General features: G+C 37.9%; 1 protein-coding gene across 6 annotated transcripts in view; it reads right to left on the minus strand.

Annotated features, from left to right (window-relative positions):
* RPGR (retinitis pigmentosa GTPase regulator) overlaps window positions 1-23283 on the minus strand; it is a 63823-nt gene that overhangs the window by 35612 nt on the left and 4928 nt on the right. For 5 of the 6 annotated variants that reach the window (XM_036840874.1, XM_036840873.1, XM_036840872.1 and 2 more), the window contains exons 5-11: window positions 21465-21623; window positions 20585-20734; window positions 17108-17266; window positions 13256-13411; window positions 8042-8166; window positions 5466-5651; window positions 4344-4515 (exon numbers count right to left, since the gene is read on the minus strand). In XM_036840874.1, coding sequence (XP_036696769.1) covers window positions 4344-4515; window positions 5466-5651; window positions 8042-8166; window positions 13256-13411; window positions 17108-17266; window positions 20585-20734; window positions 21465-21623 — 1107 coding nt within the window. The remainder of the gene's footprint in view (window positions 1-4343; window positions 4516-5465; window positions 5652-8041; window positions 8167-13255; window positions 13412-17107; window positions 17267-20584; window positions 20735-21464; window positions 21624-23283) is intronic. The other variant, XM_036840869.1, reaches the window with a different exon arrangement.

Genomic DNA, 23283 nt, shown 5'->3' on the forward strand with positions numbered 1-23283 from the left:
TCCAAAGAAAATATCCAGATTGCCAACAAACACACGAAAGGATGCTCAACATCACTAATCATTAGAGAAATGCAAATCAAAACTACAATGAGGTATCACCTCACACTGGTCAGAATGGCCATTATCAAATGTTCTACAAACAATAAATGCTGGAGAGGGTGTGGAGAAAATGGAGCCCTCTTGCACTGTTGGTGGGAATGTAAACTGATACAGCCACTATGGAGAACAGTATGGAGGTTCCTTAAAAAACTAAAAATAGAACTACCATACGACCCAGCAATCCCACTACTGGGCATATACCCTGAGAAAACCATAACTCAAAAAGGGTCATGTACCACAATGCTCATTGCAGCTGTATTTACAATAGCCAGGACATGGAAGCAACCGAAGTGTCCATCAACAGATGAATGGATAAAGAAGATGTGGCACATATATACAATGGAATATTACTCAGCCATAAAAAGAAACGAAATTGAGTTATTTGTAGTGAGGTGGATGGACCTAGAGGCTGTCATACAGAGTGAAGTAAGTCAGCAAGAGAAAAACAAATATCATATGCTAATACATATATATGGAATCTAAAAAAGAAAAAAAATGTTTCTGAAGAACCTAGGGGCAGGACAGGAATAAAGATGCAGACGTAGAGAATGGACTTGAGGACACGGGGAGGGGGAAGGGTAAGCTGGGACGAAGTGAGAGAGTGGCATGGACATATATACACTACCAAAAGTAAAATAGACAGCTAGTGGGAAGCAGCCGCATAGCATACGGAGTTCAGCTCGGTGCTCTGTGACCACCTAGAGGGGTTGGATAGGGAGGGTGGGAGAGAGATGCAAGAGGGAGGGGATATGGGGATATTAGTATACGTAGAGCTGATTCACTTTGTTATATAGCAGAAACTAACACAACAATGTAAAGCAATTATACTCCAGTAAAGGTGTTAAAAAAAAAAAAAAAAAAACCGGTTGCTGGCCAGATTTGACCCATGGGCCACAGCCTGCAGACTTGAGACCTAAATTAAGGTTATAAGAAAAAGGCTGCTGAGAGATGAAGCTAGAAAAGCAGGTGGGAGTTACATGGGGAAATTTACATTTATTTAAAAACAATATTAGGGATCCTCTGAAGACATTGGAGCAGATGGGAACTAAAGTGCACCTGAAGGAGATTAAAATAGAAAAGTACTAAGCAGGAGAGATTGGAGGTGGCAGAGAAAGGAGGTTTGGAAAATAGATAGTATATCATTTAAGCTCATGGTCTTGGCCTTATGCTTGACTGAGAAAACAGACGTCGTCAGAGCTGATCTGCTTTATCTTCTCACCAACAAATGTACAAATTTACCTACATTTTCCTGTTAAAATGTAGGATGTGTCTTTCCTCTTAACAAAGACTGCTCTGTATGCCAGCCCCTCCTGTCTTCTCAAGAGCTTTGCACCTTTGGTCATATCCTCTCTCTCGTGTGCTACCAATCTCTCCGGGACTACTGGCTCATGTCCATTAGGCACAGCGGTCCCCAAGGTCCTCAACCTTTCTGACACCAGGGACCGGTTTCGTGGAAGACAGTTTTTCCATGGGCCGGGGGTGGGGGGATGGTTCAGGCGGTAATGCGAGCGATGGGGAGTGGCAGATGAAGCTTCGCTCGCTTGCTTGCCCGCCGTCTGCCGCTCACCTCCTGCTGTGCTGTGAGGCCCGGTTCCTAACAGGCTGCAGACCTGAATCAGTCTGTGGCCTGGGGTTTGGGGACCCCTGCATTAGCACACAAATATGCTCTAGTATTTCCCATTGACTCCACATTTCCCTCTCCTGCCAGCCCATTTCTCTGCTCCTCTTCAGGACCAAAATAGGCAAAAGAACCATCTACACACTCTATCTCCTCTTCACGTCCTCATTTCCCCTTCATGCCTCAACTTTTAACACTCTGCCTTCTGTTCCGATCTTTCCCTGGAACTGCTCTTGTCAGGATCACCAAAAATCTCCATGATGCTTAATCCATGGGATGCTTCTTTGAACTCCTTTTCCTTGACCTTTGAGCAGTACTTTGAATTCATGACCCCACTCCCTCCTCATGTCCCTCCTCCTACCCTACTGGCTGATGAGGCTGGGGAAGGTGGTTTTGTGGGCTCTTCCTCTCCTCCCCTCTAAGTGTTAGACATTCTCAGGGCTAAATCCTGGGCCCTCTTTTCTTGCTACTCTACTCTCTAATAGGTGATTTCACCAACTTCCATGGATTATCAATACCATCTCTATGTTGATGGTTTCCAAATTTCTACCTCTAGTCCACACCTATCTTCTGAACGTTATTCTTTCATTTTCAACTGCCTGCTTGATATTTCTGCTTGGATGTCTCACAGGTATCTCAAGCTCAATTTTTAATTTTTTTTCTCAAAGCAGTCGACCATCCTCCTGCCTACACGTCTATGTGTGACCCATTAATGAGCAAGTTCAGTTGTTTCTATGACTAAAATGTATTTCAAATCTGCAAACACCATCATCTCTTGCAAAAGGCTCTTAAGTATTCTTCCTACCTCTAGTCTGGCATCCCTACATCCACACACCGGCAAAAGTGATCATCTTAAAATATAAATGGCACTGGAGCACATCACTCCACTGTTTAAAACCCTTTAATGACTTTCTATTACACTTTAAGAAAAACACTCAAATCAAATAGGCCTCTCATGGCCTATAAAACCATGGATATTTTTCTGCTGTCTCTTTTTCCAACATCATCTTGTCCTGCCTTTTCCCTCACTCTCTGAGCCCAGTGATCTTCTTTCCTTTTCCTATAAACTGCTTCCAAACCTTTACCTACATTATTTTCTTTGCCTGTAATATACACATCTTCTCTCTTTGTGTGGCTACTTTTTATCCTTTATGTTTTAGCTTAAATGTCACCTCCTCAGTCATGCTTTCCCTGACCTCCTTCACTCCATGAGAAATACTGAAGTCTGCAAATAATTTAGAAAAAGTCACATTATATGTTGGATACAACTTTCAAGATATTTTTACTAAGTTGGTTTTAGCAAACAGTCACAAAAAGATACAGGATGGCTTTTCCTTTTGCTCTAGCTACAAAGTTCTATCTTCACATTCAAATCTCTTGAAGTGGGAAACAACTTGCCCCAAACCATAAACTTCTCTTTTCCTTGCACACACTGTTGCCAGAATCTACTTTTCCCATGTACAGGGCTGAAGAGCACCAGTGATTCCTATCTCCAAAGGAAACATACAGAATTTGTGGGTGAGATGTAGGAAACCCAGCTCATTATCAAGGTCTTAGATGTAGACAATATTCCATTGCCATGGCCCACAATTCTTGACTGAGTTCCTGATCCTTTGTTACCTCAACCTTTTATCTAGGTTCCTGAGCCCAAAGATATTAAAATTATCTGTGCCACAGTTCTTAATCCCAGATGCCCAGATTTTCTTCTTAATTCCAAACCTACTGCTTACTCTGATTTCCTACCCTAGTTTCTTGTTCTGCCCCTATCATCTGAGTACATGCCCTGTAGTAACATAAACACACTCCTAAGATACACAAATGTCTGTAAACAAAACTATTTAGAAGAGGTGTATAATGGCTAAAGAGCTGGAATTACAATTTAAAACATGAAATCTGTATCTAATAGACAGTGGGGCAGAGGTGTTAATAATAACTATGCCTATATTTATGAAGAGGTTTCTGGGGGTGCTAGGCTCAATGCTAAGTATTTTATATGCCTTGTCTCATTTAACTGTCATGCACTCTCTAAAGTAGGTATTATTAAAGTTATTTCAAAGACATGGAAACTGAGGTGTAGAGAAATTAAGTAACTTTCCCAAAGCCAGTCACATAGTTAATAAATGTCAAAGCTGGCATCGGATCCCAGATCAATTTGACTCTACATCCTATGCTCTTAACCACGATGCTGTATTGCCTAAAGGCAGAACTTCACATAGGTCTACAAGACCTGCATTCAAATCCTGTTCACTTATAAAACTGAGTGACCTGAGTCACTCAATCTCTTCAAGCCTTGCTTTTCTCATATATAAAAATGAAGAATATAACTCCCACCTATTTCATGGAGTTGCTTCTGGGTTTAAAGGAGATAATGTAAGAGAAGGTGATATGTATGTTATACACTGCTTAATAAAGATATGCTGCTGTCATTACATGGGATTTTTAAGGTCACCAAAGATGCTTCCTATTAGTAAGAGTATTCTTGGATTTGAGTTCAAATGAGAGATGTCAGTCTCTAACTAGGAAGAAAACAATTTGTTTAGACAAAACATCTTAAGATGAACATGAAAACAATGGAATAAATGGTACATTTCTTCTGAGAGCAGGCAGAGCATCAACTGTTACCTACCTGGTTCCATTGGCGGCATAGGGCCCTCTTTATCAGGCATCATTTTCTCTAGCAGATTAGTTGTAGGCATACAGAAAGGAACTGAACGAGGCGAAGAACAAACAGGTGGTACGAGAGTCCCTGCAATTGGAGGTAGTGTTCCTGTCGTTTGAACAGAGTCTGAGGATTTCTTCTTTAAAACAAACAGGTTAAATAAACTGTTAGATAATGTTATATACTTAATATTGATATAAACTACCCTGAGGTTGCTAAAAATATTGAAGAGAGAGACTTCAAAGTTGGCCAACGCCCTACAACATTCACTTTTTAATAATCCCCAAGGGCTCAAAAATGTTTTGTTTTGTTGCCTCTGTATCTAAGTTGCTCTAAATTGTCAATTTGGAAGTCTGTTTTTCACAAGGTGGGGAAAAGTGTGTGTTTTCTCTGTCTTCCCGGAAAAAAAAAGTTACTCAGGAGACACAAACCAACAACAACTACAAAATACTTATGGGATATTTCTCAATTTTTCCATATATACTTTTTCATAATAAAAAATCAAACTTAACTTTTTTTTTTACCACTAAAGGAATACATTTTGAAACTTAAAGCAATTTTTTAAAAAAAGGAATGTCTCTAAAAATTATTTGGCATTTTATTTTTTTAAAATGTAAGTGTCACTGAATAATTTTAAAGCACAGAATGAGAATCTCTAAATTTAATTGAGAAAGAACATTCCCTCTCTCAAATAAAGCCCTTATTTCTTTGTTTTCTACCTTTCATTAGTTATAATATATATATAACCTTTCATTGCTCATGAGGTATTAGCTTTACAAGATAAAAGCAAAGTAGAAGTCAATCCACAGATGGTTGAGAAAACAACTTAGCATTCAATCTGAGGTGATAAGATAGCGGTAAGTACCACTGTCTACAAGCAAAGGTTATCCATGATCATTTCAATTTTCTAGTTTGTGTGTTTACCAGTTTAATTCTGAGTTTGCTTTAAAAGTTTGTAAGCCCTCAATTCTAATCATTTTATTTAGTAAATTTACCTAAGAAAACCTTTCTTTGGTTTAAAAAGAAAATAAATTTGTTTTCTTTACAGTGCTAGACAACATTATTATATAGAATAGGCCACAACTGTACCCTCTCTCTTCGCCGTACACGTGCTGATAAAGATCTCTGCAGTACGTTTCCTGAAGTCAGATCACTGATCGGCAGAGATGTAGCTGAAGGTAAGCAACAATCATTTATTTCATCTAACTCAACGTCTTCTGCCACATCAAGTCGTGGAGTGGCAAAAACTAGCATGTGACATCCACCGCAAGCAACCTGCAGCATAAATTCACAGATAAATTAATTGACACTGGCTTCAAACACAAATGGGTTTGTTTTGCTTTTTAATTAATTAATTTTTTTTTTGGTCTTTTTAATTTTATTTATTTATTTATTTATGGCTGTGTTGGGTCTTCGTTTCTGTGCAAGGGCCCTCTCTAGCTGTGGCAAGCGGGGGCCACTCTTCATCGCAGTGTGCGGGCCTCTCACCACCGCGGCCTCTCCTGTTGCGGAGCACAGGTTCCAGATGGGCCTGCACTGGCAGGCAGACTCTCAACCACTGCGCCACCAGGGAAGCCCCTAATTTATTTTTATTTTTGGCTGCGTTGGGTCTTCGTTGCTGCGTGCCGGCTTCTCTCTAGTTGTGGTGAGCAGGGGCTACTCTTCGTTGCGGTGCCTTCTCTTCTTGCAGAGCACCAGCTCTAGGCACGTGGGCTCAGTAGTTGTGTCGCGTGGGCTCTAGAGCGCAGGCTCAGTAGTCATGGCGCACGGGCTTAGTTGCTCCGCGGCATGTGGGATCTTCCCGGACCAGGGCTCGAACCTGTGTCCCCTGCATTGGCAGGCTGATTCTCAACCACAGCACCACCAGGGAAGCCCCACAAATGGGTTTTTAACAGTTTTCAGCTACAAAGCATTAACTTAGCGGTAGACTTCCTAGACTGACTGACTGAAATCTCTCTCTCTCTACACACACACACACACACACACACACACACACACACACACGTGAATTACAATATATATTCTTATTTTTAAAATTTATTTTATTTATTTATTTTTGGCTGCGTTGGGTCTTCATTGCTGCGCACGGGCTTTCTCTAGTTGTGGCGAGCGGGAGCTACTCTTTGTTGTGGTGCACGGTCTTCCCATTGCAGTGGCTTCTCTTGTTGTGGAGCACGGGCTCTAGGTGCACAGGCTTCAGTAGTTGTGGCACGCGGGCTCAGTAGTTGTGCCTCATGGGCTCTAGAGTGCAGTCTCAGTAGTTGTGGCGTACGGGCTTAGTTGCTCCACAGCATGTGGGATCTTCCTGGACCAGGGCTCCAACCTGTGTCCCCTGCATTGGCAGGCAGATTCTTAACCACTGCACCACTAGGGAAGCCCTTACAATATATATTCTTTAAACACTATTATTGAAAACTAGAACAAGTTTAACATACCATTTTACTTTCAACTGAATATACAGTATAGAGAAAAAAACCTATTTGGCACATTATATTTCTCTTTACAAGTTAGAAAATGCTATTTTAATCTTGGAGCAACACTAACAACTTGAAAAAATTACTCAGACAAGTTCTACGTGGAAAGAAGGGACCCAAGAATAAATCAGTCTCTTGGGATAATTATGTCTTTATACATGAAGATTTTTTAAGTTTAATGCTTAAAAGTCCTGAGAGCAAAACGCAAGCATGCACAATGATAGAACAATGAAAAAGTAAATCAACATCCAAACGATTTTGAGAAATAACTGATTTTCAATAAAATGCTTAAAAAAACATTGTGTTTGCAATACACAGACTTCTGGTATCTTCATAGTGTTCTACATGGCATAGAAGAGCATACTCTGAACCTTTCCCTTCGTATGTTCAAAGTTAAAATTGATATGTTTTCTGTATAGCACTTTTTAAAAACCATCTTCCCCATAAGATTATAAGCTTAGTCAATGAAAATCTGGTCACTGTGTTCATCACTGCATGCTCTGTATTCCTCATCCTCAGACCAGTATCTTGTACCAAGCAGGCATTCATTAAACAGGTGTCAAATCAAGGAATGGAAGTGTTCCATAGTACGAGGCTCTGAGCCTTTGGAGAACAAATTCCAAGTGATATTATCATCACCGAGTAAACAGAATTTTCAAGTCTATAGTTCTTAATTGGCAAAAGCATTAGAAACAACAGAGATATGGTGCCTGATGGGGATGTCACTGAAACAACACCTTATCCAAATAACACTTAACCAATTAAACATAATTTCAAAACTCTTCATTTATTATCAGATATTTTTCTTGTGCAGGATTTGAGAGTCCTAGTGATATCTAATCCAGCAAATATTTACAGATGACCACTGTGAGTGAGGCACTCTGCTGGGAGCTACAGGAAACACAAAGCTTCCAGGCATGGCACAGTCCTGGCTCTCAAGAGACATATGAAAATGAAGTAGAAGAGTCAAGATTAGGGCAAAAAGGAAGATGTTAAAGGAGGAACATTAGAAAAGGGACAGATTTTCAGAGTGCCATGATGTCTGACATTTGGCCTTTAGGACACAAGTATCTTTACTAGATATAGCCATGATATTTCATATAAACAGAAAAGTACTTATTTTCTACGAAATACTAAAAGACTCAAATATAGGAAGATGAACATGTAAACAGGGAAATGTGATGCCCTTACCAACTGTACTATAAACTTCAAAAAATTAGAACACAAAGTGGGAACGAACTGATTGGCAAAACTCTCCAGTCCAAGTCCTAATTTTCCACGTCGATCGTCTCCAAAAGTATACATAAGGCCTAAATCTAAAATGAAAAAAAAAGAGAGAATTATAAAAGTGTCACTTTCATGGATCTATTTGTAAATAGACAAATACATTAACTTACATTGCAATTTTCCCCTCATATTCTGCATTAAATTTACTCTGCTCCACTGATGTTTCCACACTCTCTATGGTTTCTGTTGTCCATACATAACATTAGGCAATAGATACCCCGAGAATAACTCACTGAGCTCTCGGTGGCTTGTGAAGTTGAGACCCAGGTGTGTGAGGTGCTGTGTGGAGCAGCAGCCACCCAGCATGAGATCCTGTGATACACACCATCTCAAGAAGGAGATTTTTGTATTCTGACCTCCTACATCCCAATACAATCTATTTTCTTTTTTCCTCAGGTCATTGATTAGGTCAGGGGTTTTCAACCTCGGCACTACAGACATCTGAGGTCAGATAATTCTTGGCTGTATGGGTCTGTCCTGTGCATTGTGGGATGTTTAGCAGCATCCTTGGCTTCCACCTACTAAATGCCCATAGAATACCCTGCCTCTGCAGTTGTGACAATCAAAAACATCTCCAGACATTGCCATGTGTCTCCTGTGGAGACAAAATCACTAGTTTAGATCAATCCAACTGTCTCTTTTACTTCTGCTTCAGGGTTGTGGAAAGCTGCTGAAGGAAATGGCATAAACCAACCAAGCTGCTGGTCCCTATATCAATACTGGGGTCCCCTATATAGCTGGGCCAAGATGATGATGAGTAATTTAATCCTTTTGCCCACTGCCATAGCAGGTATTCCATACATTCACTCCTCAAGCCTTTCTTTCATACTCTCCATCTCAAGTGAGGTAAGTGCCATGGAAGCAGAAGGAAAGGAAAGGGTGCCAGTATAGGTGCAGAGGAGGGGCTCTCCCTCCAGTCTGGAGATTAGGAAAGGCTTTTAAACTGAAGCTGAAAGGATTAGGGTTTAGTTACAAGAAGAAGGGAGCAAAGAATCTTCCAGGCAGAGGCCAGCAGTACATACAAAGGCTGTGAATCAAGAGAAAACACAGCACAGTCAAGAAGCCGAAAGGCAACCAATGTGTCTGGAGCACAAAGGTGAGAGTGGTATGAGATGAGCCTGAAGAGGCAAGAAGGAATCACACGAAAGAGGATCTTATTAGCTCATATTAAGCATTTTTGAACTCTATATTAAGAACAATAATAAGCTAAATGAATGGTTTTAAGCTGGGAAATGACAAGATCATATATGGGGACCTGTACTTTAAGATGGCAAAGTAACTGTATAGTAAGAAAAGCCACGAGAACTGCCTGAAAAAATAATTAGAAATAATAACATAATTCACTAAAGTGGCAAGTTCAAAAATTAATATATTAGAAACAAATAGATTCCCTATAAATAAGCAATAACCAGCATTTAGATTCTAAATTTAGATTGTTATAATTCTTACTATTAGGTATTTATTTCCTTTCTTTATATATACTCCTTATCATCTTTTTGCTTTCCTCCTCCTTTTTTTGACCCTGATATCCTTATTCAAAATGTTAAGGTTTTTTTTTTTTTTTAAAAACCTGATTATCTTTAGCCAGAAAAAATAAACTCTGATCAAGCTGCCTGATCACACTTCCAACCTCAGAGAGCTTTTTAAAACATGAGCCACTGGCTATAATGTGGAACTGGCAAGAACTTACAGATAACTCACTACATATCTCTCATTAGTCCTGGACAAAGAAAAAATTCATAACACCTGTCCCTGGGGAGGATTCATGAGCAAAAAAGTCAAATAAAATTAATGTTCAATTATTTGTGCTGAAACTTCTTTCATCAGGAGTAAAGGTATTATGAAAGTTTAACCAAAAAACCTAATTGTATGTTAAATGATCCATAAAAAGTGTGTATTTACTATCAGTGGCAATTTAGAGTTGATGGAAAATGGTAGTAAAGACAGAGAAACTGAGCTTAAGACTTGCAGTAAGGCATACCTATCAACAACTCTTCTGGAATTGTGAATGAATAGTAATTCTTTACATTCTATATAGTTCAATTTCATGCTACATTAATAAGGACACTGATACTTGAAAATGGGCAGGTAGTTCTCTCTGAAAAGTTCTTTGGGGAAGAAGGGACAGTACTTGGTAGTACCTTGTATTTGCTGAGCCCTAGTTCCCCTAAGCAGATACCATTAGATGAGGTCCATCATAGCAGAAACTTGTAAAAGAAGGGGAAAAATGCAGAAATACCAGTATCTAGATTATTTCAAAATACTATATGATTTATGACTTTTTAATGCTTTACTTTTTAGATAGAAATGTGAGCTACAAATAGAGAAATCACAGAGCCTTTTATTCCAAAGTAATTAAAATTATGGAGTTTATATATATATTTTTTTGTAATTCAAATGAAACATCTCACTTAATTTTTATTCTTCTCAAATTACATATTTTTGTTTAATGTGTCAATAATAGTTTAAATTTATTGATGTATTTGTGAAGCTTTATGCTCATTATTTCTTTTTTTTTTCCTAACATCTTTATTGGAGTATAATTGCTTTACAATGGTGTGTTAGTTTCTGCTTTATAACAAAGTGAATCAGTTATACATATACATATGTTCCCATATCTCTTCCCTCTTGCATCTCCCTCCCTCCCACCCTCCCTATCCCACCCCTCTAGGGGGTCACAAACCACCGAGCTGATCTCCCTGTGCTATGCGGCTGCTTCCCACTAGCTATCTATTTTACGTTTGGTAGTGTATATATGTCCGTGCCACTGTCTCACTTTGTCCCAGCTTACCCTTCCCCCTCCCCATATCCTCAAGTCCATTCTCTAGTAGGTCTGTGTCTTTATTCCCATCTTACGCCTAGGTTCTTCATGACCTTTTTTTTTTTCCCTTACATTCCATATATATGTGTTAGCATACTGTATTTGTTTTTCTCTTTCTGACTTACTTCACTCTGTATGACAGACGCTAGGTCCATCCACCTCACTACAAATAACTCAATTTCGTTTCTTTTTATGGCTGAGTAATATTCCATTGTATATATGTGCCACATCTTCTTTACCCATTCATCTGTTGATGGACACTTAGGTTGCTTCCATGTCCTGGCTATTGTAAATACAGCTGCAATGAACATTGTGGTACATGACTCTTTTTGAATTATGGTTTTCTCAGGGTATATGCCCAGTAGTGGGATTGCTGGGTCGTATGGTAATTCTATTTTTAGTTTTTTTTTTTTAAATTTTATTTATTTATTTATTTTTGGCTGTGTTGGGTCTTCGTTTCTGTGAGAGGGCTTTCTCCAGTTGTGGCAAGCAGGGGCCACTCCTCATCGCGGTGCGCGGGCCTCTCACTATCGTGGCCTCTCTTGTTGTGGAGCACAGGCTCCAGACGCGCAGGCTCAGTAATTGTGGCTCACGGGCCCAGTTGCTCCACGGCATGTGGGATCCTCCCAGACCAGGGCTCGAACCTGTGTCCCCTGCATTGGCAGGCAGACTCTCAACCACTGCGCCACCAGGGAAGCCCTATTTTTAGTTTTTTAAGGAACCTTCATACTGTTCTCCATAGTGGCTGTATCAATTTACATTCCCACCAACAGTGCAAGAGGGTTCCCTTTTCTCCACACCCTCTCCAGCATTTACTGTTTCTAGATTTTTTGATGATGGCCATTCTGACTGGTGTGAGATGGTATCTCACTGTAGTTTTGATTTGCATTTCTCTAATGATTAATGATGTTGAGCATTCTTTCATGTGTTTGTTGGCAATCTGTATATCTGCTTTGGAGAAATGTCTATTTAGGTCTTCTGCCCAGTTTTGGATTGGGTTGTTTGTTTTTTTATTATTGAGCTGCATGAGCTGCTTGTAAATTTTGGAGATTAATCCTTTGTCAGTTGCTTCATTTGCAAATATTTTCTCCCATTCTGAGGGTTGTCTTTTGGTCTTGTTTATGGTTTCCTTTGCTGTGCAAAAGCTTTTAAGTTTCATTAGGTCCCATTTGTTTATTTTTGTTTTTATTTCCATTTCCCTAGGAGGTGGGTCAAAAAGGATCTTGCTGTGATGTATGTCATAGAGTGTTCTGCCTATGTTTTCCTCTAAGAGTTTGATAGTGTCTGGCCTTACATTTAGGTCTTTAATCCATTTTGAGTTTATTTTTGTGTGTGGTGTTAGGGAGTGTTCTAATTTCATACTTTTACATGTAGCTGTCCAGTTTTCCCAGCACCACTTATTGAAGAGGCTGTCTTTTCTCCACTGTATATTCTTGCCTCCTTTATCAAAGATAAGGTGACCATATGTGCGTGGGTTTATCTCTGGGCTTTCTATCCTGTTCCATTGATCTATATTTCTATTTTTGTGCCAGTACCATACTGTCTTGATTACTGTAGCTTTGTAGTATAGTCTGAAGTCAGGGAGCCTGATTCCTCCAGCTCCATATTAATTATCTATAGGTGAGTCAGTCATTTTAGGGAAGTACCTTTATTGATTCCTACATTAGCAGCACCTAGTTTCTGAGGTTGAGAAGTAGACCCATAGCACCATCTCCCCAGATAAAGGAGAAACTACAGAGCAGAAGAGCTAGAGGACCCAGGTATTCATTTAATTAATAGTCTTTGGGGTACCTTTCTGTCTACCACTGTGGAGAAAGTATGAAAGAGTTACTCCTGAAAACGCCTCCCGGTGGCAGAAGCATCATAAGAATTTACTCAGCCTGAATGTAGCTGTCAGACTGAAGAGGGAGAATATTTTAAAATAAGTTCTTTCTTACGAGACTTTTCACTTTGGCCTGAGCAGAGTTCAGAGCCTTCAAACTGATACAATTTCGAAAAGATTCCAGCTTTTTACTTTTTATACTTCTGCCAAAGTATAATGCTATGGTCTTACCTCTGATAGCATTGACACATTTTGAGGCTCTAAACCTTTGGATCATTTACACTGATTTTAAATTAAACTAAAGTATGAAAAAGGAGTTTACAACTTTACACGTTGGCATATCAAACAAAGAATTCCATTTTCTCAGTTATTATTTCCTTTGCTTAAGTTAGATACATTCATTCCATATAGTATTTATTTTGTAATAAAATATACCCAGTTCCATAAGTATATTAACAGAAATTCTGATCTGTACCTGTTATCAAAGCTGTGTGGTTTTCTCCACAGAAAACATAACTTATTTTCTGATCCTTAATATTCTCAATGGCTTTGGGTTCTGAAGTTTCAAAAATAAAAGTGCCAAGACCCAGTTGACCAAAGTGTCCCAGCCCAAAGGTGTACACGGCGTTCTCTGAAAGGGGAGGGGCAAACACAAGAAAAGGATTTCAGGGGTACAGGCACTGTCACCATTATATCTAGAAAAACGGTGATATTCCACCTTTTATAATGAGGGTTAAGGGCCTCTCAAAGAAATACTCATATAAGAATACCTAATACTTACGTATACATTCCTCAGTGATAAAGGAAGAGAAAAATGGCAAGGTACACAATTGTAACAATAATGGCATGGGCCTGATTTTATCTTTTACATATAACCATAGAAGGAATTGCTAAAGACACAAAAGTCGGTGAACTATTACCTAAAAAGTCCCTATAATTACCACTCAGTTTGTTAAAAAGCATCAATTGTCATTAAGCGAATTCCTTTCACTGCCCTAAATAAACGAAGTGTTTCCCACAGAAAAAGTCCTTACTTATTAACAGTAGTTTAATGGAATAACCTATTTTAGAAAACAATTTCAGAGAAGAATTAGCATGAGAATGAAAACTTACATCAGACATGCTAGATTTATTCACAGGTAAAGCTCATTTACTAGGAAATGCAATAATAACCAAAGGAGGGGAAAAACCTTTCCTGTATATTAACATTAAAATTTTTTTTAAATTTTATTGAAGTATAGTTGATTGATAATGTTGTGTTATTTTCTTCTGTACAGCAAAGTGACTCAGTTATACATATATATATCCTTTTTCATATTCTTTTCCATTATGGTTTGTCACAGGATATTGAATATAGTTCCCTGTGCTATACAGTAGGACCTTGTTGTTTATCCATACTATATTATATTAATATTTTTAAGTGATTCCAAAGGAACTCCAATAACAGTAAATATTAGCTCACATAGTCTTGAGAAATGGAAAAGCACAAAAATAGGATAAACGAGTGGTGATGAAAGTGTCCTTTAGACACACGACTCTCCCCGGCCCCTGCCTTAGGAGGCACAGCAGGAGCAAGAGCTTCGGATTCAGGTAGAAGCCCAAACCTTCATTATTACTAGCTGTGGTAAGTAGACAAGCTACTTAAATTCCCTAATGCTATAATCCCTATCTAATAGAGCTGCTGCGACGATTAAATGAGAAAACATGCAGGAAGATTTTAAAACAGTGGGACATTCAGTTGTAAAAGGACATTTTTCTAAAAAGTAATTATCTAATCAACTCAACCTTATTCTGACAACAGAGGATACTGAAGAACATATAACTACCGTCATATAGTTTTATATTTTTTCTGTCTAATGTTTACTTCATGAATAAGACATATAGATATTACTTCTTAAAGAAAATATGGTACATCAAGGATATGAAGCCACACTGAGGCAATGGCAAACAGATCTTTATTTTAGTGTAAAAAATACTATCTCTTAGTTTAATTAATAATCACACAGCATATCTCCAGTTCTGAATGTTCAGCTTAATAGGAGGATGTTGGGTAAATTAAGATAACTGTCTATCTCTAGCTGGCCAAGCCCTTTCCTTTAATGAAGGGAACAATTTAGAACAGACGGTTAGCTATTCTTTGCTTTAAGGTCTTGCAAAGTATTCTGTAACTCTTAGGTATTTAACTTAGTACTTAGTCAAACTGATGATCAATACACTCTTCAGGTCCATTTCTTCATCAATTAGGACTTAATATTTAATATTTCTGTCCACACTGCTCCAGAATACAGGTTTCTCACCAGGACTGGCTCATAATAAAGCTTTCAAAGGTCCATGGAGAAATTTAAATAATAGGCAAAGCAGTGAATTTTCCATACAGATAAATGTTTACAATTTAAGGGGATGTCTTTTATTATAAAATTAAGAGCTTTTAAATTTTTGTTTCAAAAATGGCCCTTATTTTATGATATAATGGTAAAAACAGATTGCATTTTTCTTGCAACATCCATACTTAGCCAAATGCAAATTGGAAGTTGGCAACCATCTCTAGGTCCTCATATTCTGTTTATAAAATTAAAAACTTAAAATATAAAAACTTTACTGCTCTGTGAGATCCCAAAGTCTGCAAAAATCTGAAGAAAACAATCAATTTCTGGCAACATGGTTTTTAACTTCAAAACGAAGTCCACAGAAAGCTAAATGAGTATAATACTGCAAGAAAATATCATTAGGTACATTTTTAAAGTATAATTAAAAGAATCATGGGTTATCTTGGTGAAAATATTTTATAATGTATGGTTGAATGACATTATATAATCGACATTTGTGTCCTTCAGAATAACCTTCAATCACCTAATAAATTAGTTCTTTCTACAATCTTTGTATAAACTGGAGAAAATACATAACACATGAAGAATAAGTTGCATTTCTGCCTATAGAATAAATTTTCAGATAATTTATAAAGATTAATTTTGAAGTTTAATTCCTAAGATAAATCTTTTAGAAATTATATGAAAATTCACTTTATCAGCAGAAGTTTAAAAAAAAACTTAAACCTCAGAATTATTTCCAAATTTAGAGTTGAGGCCTAGAAAAAAATTATTTCTCACTTTGAAAAGATTCCATCTGGAAATTGTAATTCTGGGAAACCATAGCTTTATACGCATGACTGGGACTAGAATAGGAAGTCAAGGAAAAGTGATGTAAGAGGAAAATCTAAAGATAAAATATTGCTTAATCACCTTGCAACATTTAAGCATTATCATCTGAGAACTGGATATTACTTAAAATTTGTCTAGAACACTTCTAGCTTTGGGTTACTAAAGATTAAGTGGTGACTTCAGAAACTGTTTATTTCTTTTTGACCAAAATATATCATAATCATTCACTACCTAACTGCTTTACCTCTATACTACTCATCTAAAATAAATCTAATGCTGAACAAATTTGGGAGCATCAATTTAGTAAGCATATTAACAAGTAGTAAGTCTATTTTAATTATACTGACTAGAATTCTGAGAAGTCACATGTCATACCAAATACAAAATTCAGAAGCCAAAAGTGACATTACTATTAAAGTTCTAACTTTTTTTTATTATCTGTAATTTAAAATCTTAACACTTTTTAATGAATTACTATAACAGAACATAAAAATCACAAAGAAATCACCAAGTTAGACATTGTGAATATCAAAAAGAATTATCAATGACAAGTAGAAAACAGTATTAACAGGGAGCTTTTCCAAAATAAGGTATTTCAGAAAAAATAATGTCAATTTTAAATAAATATGGAATACATATATATGAGGAAAACAATCTGTTCTTGAAAATGAGCTAAAAAACGTTATTTGCTGCCATTCAACGTGTTAAGATCATGAAAATGTCAATTATGTTAGCAAAAATAATTCAACAAGATTCATTTTTTTCTACTTAAAAATTTCTTCCACAGGCCAGAAATGTTTATTAACTATAGGAACAAAAGGTGGGGATCTTAATGGAAAAAGATGCAAAGCCAACTTACATGAAGTATCTAAAACAGTCAAACTCATCGAAGCAGAGACTTGAATGGTGGTTGCCAGGGTCTAGGGTAGGGGGAGAGGGGAGCTGCTAATGAATGGGTATAAGGTTTTAGCTATGCAAAGGTGAAAGTTCTAGAGACCTGCCATACAACATTGTGCCTATAGATAACAATACTGTATTGTAAACTTAAAAATCTGTTAAGAGGATGGATCAGATGTTAAGTGTTCCTACCACAATAAAAATAAATGAATGTAAAAAAAGCTTTTTTCATTAGCTACCAAAGAAAGCAGGGAACGGAGCCGCCCACATACCTGTGAGCACAACCGTGTGCCCTCCACCACAAGCTACTTGGATCACCTTCTGAGGAATTCCAGGCACCAGCTGGGGCACTTTGTGATTGATCAGCAGCTTTCTGGGAAGACCTAATTTCCCATACTCAGGTTCTCCAAAGGTGTACAGTTCTCCCTCCGCTATTGAAGGAAAAGGACAGTGATCGATGATGACACAGACATGAACAAATACTGGTCTTTTTGGTACATGTTCTCACGTTTGATAAAAAAATGTAGAAAATCTCAACTTAATAAATTTGACCTTTCTTGAGATATTTTTACTGAATGGTAAGGAAATAAAGGTAGATTTTCCCTTCCCCTTGATTATTCTAATCCAAAATCTTCCTGAAGAATTCACGACCAGTACTACTAGTAACAACTAGAAAATTATTTTACCTGTTTCACAATACATAGAAAAGATGATCTTACTTCTACCTACTTTCAATAAAGCAAAATGACTCGACGTTAAACCCCCATAAGGACATGGATTTTGTCTTGCTCACTACGGTATTGCAAGAACTTAGCAGTGTGTCTAGTATATTAAACATTTAATGAATACTTGGTGAATAAATAATTGCTTTTAATGAAACTTATTGTAGAAAACCCATTTATGTGTGAGGTAAATATGGTGAGTGAGACTAAAGATAGCAAATTTTACTCAGTTAGATGGCACTTTTTCCAGAAAGATTCTCTTATTAAGGAACTCATGACATTTAATCACTGCCTTGTCCATACCAATACTATTGATTTGCTTCTGTTATCACACTTCCCACACTATACTATGAGCTTCTTGAAAGCAGGAACTTTTTTTATTCATTTCTATGAACTGAACTGAGTTCTATAAAACAGGAATTTAAAAACTGTTGTAAATACATAATCTAATCCAAAGATTATGACACAGAACGTATCACCACTGATATGAGGAAAGAGGTAACACAGCACCTCTTGTATTATTTGCATGTCTCCAAGAGAAGCATGACTGACTGACTGACTGACTGTTGACCAACCCCTGGGAATGTGGCCCTTGGGAGTGTTCTTTATGTTGGTGATTGATGTTTTTGTTATGTACACCTGGGGAAATGAATTATGCCAGCTTAGCAAGAAGCTAAGAGAGGGTTGCTTTGCACAAACTTCAATACTGATGAGGTACACCTGGTTTCACTGTTGAGGGACCGGAGTTGCAGTTGCCATGACTAGTTGCTAGCAGGATGTGCCTACATGACACCAGCCACCCACACAAAAGCCTCAGACCCTGAGAATAGAGTAGGCTTCCCTGAGCAGAGACATTACACACACATCCCTGTAGTTCACTGCCAAAGAGAAAACATGTCCTGTGGGGCCTTGGAATAGGAAGGACTAGGAAGCGCACACTGGACCTCCCTGGAGGATACAGATCTTCCCTGCTGCTTTTGCTCGGTATCCTTTGCTGTAATAAATCTAAGCCACGAGTATAACCAGCTATTGAAGCTTGAGAGCTCTTCTAGCAAATCAGAACTTAGGGAAGTTGTATGACATCTAACACACATGATATGTGCCACTTAAAACTTGGTCAAATACTGCAAACACAGCTATACTCATTTTCTAGATTGATCTGTACAAAAAATGAAGTTTTCTGAACCACAGTTTTCTCTGAAGTATTCGGCAAACACTGGCACAGAAGTGCTCAGTAAGTCGGCACGCTCCCCCTTTTCCCATGCTTCTTGCCTCTCATATGAAAGGAGTTACTAAGTCCAAATAAGTCTCTTTCTACTACTGTCTATAAATTCCTGCTGCTCCTCACACCTTAAATGGGTGAATTGTATGGTATGTGACCTATACATCAATAAAGCTGTTTTTTAAAAAAAGGCATAAAAACAGAAAACAAAACAAAAAAGTTCAATGTAATGCCTATTGGTTAAAACGAATAATTCCACTTGTTTCCCTACTGGCTAAAGCAGTAGTAAATAAAAATTGATTCTGGGAGTTTTATTAAGGCCCAAATATAAGACAATGCTTTTGATTATTTGTTCTTGCACGTGTGTTTTTTTCCCTGTTTTTTGTTTCATAAACAAAGTGAGTACAGACTATACCAACCCCAGGAGTTGCAAATAAGTTGGTATGTGGTATTGCCCTGAGGAACACAGTCAATTTATCATTCATTCACTCACCTCCTCATTCAACAATATTTATTGATTGAATAAATATTGTTTCTTCAAGACACAAACTGACCCAGTAGTGAACAAACCCAGCCAAGTCAGAGTTTGCCTTTTCTTGGTACCAAGTTGCTACCAATTCATTGGTAAACCTGGGGGGGGCACTGGGATAGGTCAATAAGCACTTTCTAAACCTGAATCTGAGGTGCACAGGATAGGAAGTAAATGTATAAAACAAATATTTAGAGAGATATCTAAGAGGGTCCATAGAACTATTTCTGCTGGGTGTTTTTACTGTTAGGAAAACCATAAATAAGATGGAAAACCATGATCATACTTCTGGTATTACTACCAGTGTAGATATAGGCTATAACAGTTAAGAGTCCAACATTTAAAATATTTTAACTAAGGTAGAGAAGGTTGCCAGTGAGCCCAGGAAAAGGAGAAACCGGGGATCCTGAGAAAAGTCCCAACAAAGGAAAGCATATCCCATACTGAACTCCCTTCCTTTTTCATCTAATCTTCATCCCTATTCCTACAATGAAAATCTATGACTCATGTACTGAAACAGTAAGAGCAAATTATCAGGACAAGAATAGAGTAGGTCAAACTACAGAGACAAGTGGATCCAGAGAAAAGAGGCTCACAGGTCTTGTTTTTAATGCCAAAGAGTCTAAGAAGTTTGAGAGCCAAAATTTAGAAGGGTTTCTTATGCATAAATTTTGTTTTCCTAATAGACCTAACATTCATTAAAAAAGTTAAGGGACTTCCCTGGTTGCGCAGTGGTTAAGAATCCGCCTGACAATGCAGGGGACACGGGTTCGAGCCCTGGTCTGGGAAGATCCCACATGCCATGGAGCAACTAAGCCCGTGCACCACAACTACTGACCCTGCGCTCTAGAGCCCACGTGCCGCAGCTACTGAAACCCGCGTCCCTAGAGCCCGTGCTCCGCAACAAGAGAAGCCACCGCAATGAGAAGCCTGCGCACCACATCAAAGAGTAGCCCCTGCTCACCACAACTAAAGAAAGCCCGTGCGCATCAACGAAGACCCAACACAGACAAAAATTAAAAATTAATTAAAAAAATAAATAAAATAGTACCATCGATATTAAAAAAAAAAGTTAACACGTCAGATAGTTTGAAATTATAAACACTCATTATTGAAATGAAGAAATACCGTGACTTAAAACAGACCAAAATTATTTCGTTACATGGAATACCATGGCAATATTTCTGTAGAAATGTAGAATGTTATGACATTTTATTATTTAGTAATAACTTAGAAATGGGAGATAACATGAGAAATCCAAACTGTTCTGTCTTACTTGTTACAAAAGCTGAATGGTAATATCCACAAGAGATCCAGGAGATAGGTTTTCCAATGGTCACTTGATGAGGGACACATACACTAGTTATATTTTGTAAACCAATTTGCCCATCAGAATTGTCACCCCACATGAAAAGCTCTCCATCCTCTATAAAGAAAACACAAAGAGGAAAAAAGGTTTTAAGAGGTAGCAGGGACGGCAAGTTATTATACTTCCAACAGAGCATTTATTTTTTAATTTAGAAAAATTATGCATCTTGAAAGAAAAGTACTACTAAGACATTTATACCAGGTAGCTACTTAGTACAATTTCTTTCTTTTAAAATTTTTTTTGGCTGCGTTTGGTCTTTGTTGCTGCGCGCAGGCTTCCTCTAACACCGCACGTTACACAGCTCTCCGGACTGGAACGAAGCAGCACACCAGCAGCTTCTTCGGTCAGACACGTTTATCTCAGCTCCAAATTTTACAGAAATTTCTCATATGGGCTTTTGATAGGGAGGGCAGAGAGATGCAATGACCATTACAAACTGTATTTTAATAACATATATCCAACAGATTTCTAGGATGTTTCTGACAGCAACTTCATTAAAGCTGAAATATAACTTTCAGAACACACAATGAAGATAATGTTTAAGAATATCTAAAGGAACAGATCAATAGCACAGCTTCGAATTTATTTAACAATTACCTTCTAAACGTATGTAAGCATAAAGTTGTAGTATATGTCATGATTTTAAGTTCTATTTTAAACGTCTTCTGAAAACACATGGTCAATGAAAGAAAACTAAACAGCATTGCTGTCTTCAGTTTACTGACTTGGTATATTCTGGTCTAAAAAAAAGGGATGTGTCCCAGTTTGAAGTGGAAAAAAGTCTTACCAGTCAGTGCAGCTGAAGTGTTAGACCCAGCAGAGAGTTGTTTAATCTTATGCTGGGATGTAAAAAAACTAATTAGATGAAAAGTGTTTCTCTCTTCAGTATCACCAAGTCCCAGCTGTCCTTCAGTATTTCCTCCAGCGGCATATACTTTGCCTCCTTCTGCACATAGAAAAGAAAACATCAGTATACCATAGTCACCATCTTTATGAGGCAGACCAGTGTATATCAGACAGTTCCTCTATTACCAGTGAAGAAAGCTGAAAGCTGGCATTATCCTACAATTTGGTGAACAACTTCATTTCGGTGTCAAAAATACAGCAAAACAAGCAAGGCTCCACATTTTTGTGAGATTTTATAAATCACTCTAGACTTTAAGTAGCAACTGAAATGCACAGAATGTGTGGAATGTATTTTCTTGCTAATGCAGAACTATTAATTCAGAGCGAAAAAGAGGAAAGTAATTTCCAAATTAGTTTATAATCCAAATCAAGCTATTTTAAAAGAGATGTGGTTCATTAATTTTACCTTCCATACCCATTAAAGCTAAGACATAATAGGTAACAAATAAGTAAAATGAGGCGAATACAAGAAGAATATAATTAGAAATGTGAAAATTCTATGTTGTGTAATTATTTTAATTTTCTAGCTAAACAGGAAGCCAGTATAGCATTGTGTTTAGGAGAGGGGACACCAGAACCAGACTTCCTGGGCGCAAATTCTGGCTTGCCACTTATCAGTTGTGTAACTTTGGGCAAGCTATCCTTAACCTCTCAGTGTCTCATTTTCCTCATCTGTAAAATGGGATAATAATAGTGCCTACTCCATAGAGGTGTTATGAAGATTAAATGAGTTAACATTTATAAAATTCTTAGAATGGCACTTGGCACACGGTAAGCACTATATAAATGTTAACAATTTTCTTAATCACATTAATAAGTGTATCATTCCTAGATAATAAACATTGCCAGTAAGCTCTAAAGTAATGACACATAAAGATATACTTATTGGGACTTCCCTGATGGTGTAGTGGTTAAGAATCCGCCTGCCAATGCAGGGGACATGGGTTCGAGCCCTCGTCCGGGAAGATCCCACATGCCGTGGAGCAACTAAGCCCGTGTGTCACAACACTGAGCCTGCGCACTACAGCCCACGAGCCACAACTGCTGAGCCCGAGAGCCACAATTACTGAGGCCGCGTGCCACAACTACTGAAGCCCACACGCCTAGAGCCCATGCTCTGCAACAAGAGAAGCCACCGCAATGAGAAGCCCGCGCACTGCAACAGAGAGTAGCCCCCACTCGCCACAACTAGAGAAAGCCCGTGCGCAGCAACAAAGACCCAACCAGCCAAAAATAAATAAATAAATAAATAAATAAATTTTTTTAAAAAAAGATATACTTATTAAAATTAGTTATATCTGTCATAAAAATGCACATGGAATTAAAGCCTCACTAAATTACAGGGGAAACTTAGGACAAAATCATTCTGAATCAGTAAAAATTTAAAACTAGATATTATTTTAGAAAAAATGAAACCTAATTGAGGAAATAAGACTAGGTTTCAAATGGAAGATACTACAAGGCCACATGGAATTGAACCACACAATTTAACACATATGGAACAAACCAGAGTTGGTGGTATGCTGAAGCAGTTCAGAGAATGACATAAGGAAAAAGGTGAATAGTCACAAAAAGCTCCATGGATGAAGTAAGACTTATACTGGATCTTAAGAGACAAGAATCTGAGTAAGAGAAAGAGAAAAGACATTTCAGCAAAGGAAAAGTATGAGTGAGGGCAGAGAGGTGAGGCAGGGGCCGAA

Source organism: Balaenoptera musculus, chromosome X (genome assembly GCF_009873245.2).
Source record: "Balaenoptera musculus isolate JJ_BM4_2016_0621 chromosome X, mBalMus1.pri.v3, whole genome shotgun sequence".
Classification (NCBI taxonomy): Eukaryota; Metazoa; Chordata; class Mammalia; order Artiodactyla; family Balaenopteridae; genus Balaenoptera; species Balaenoptera musculus.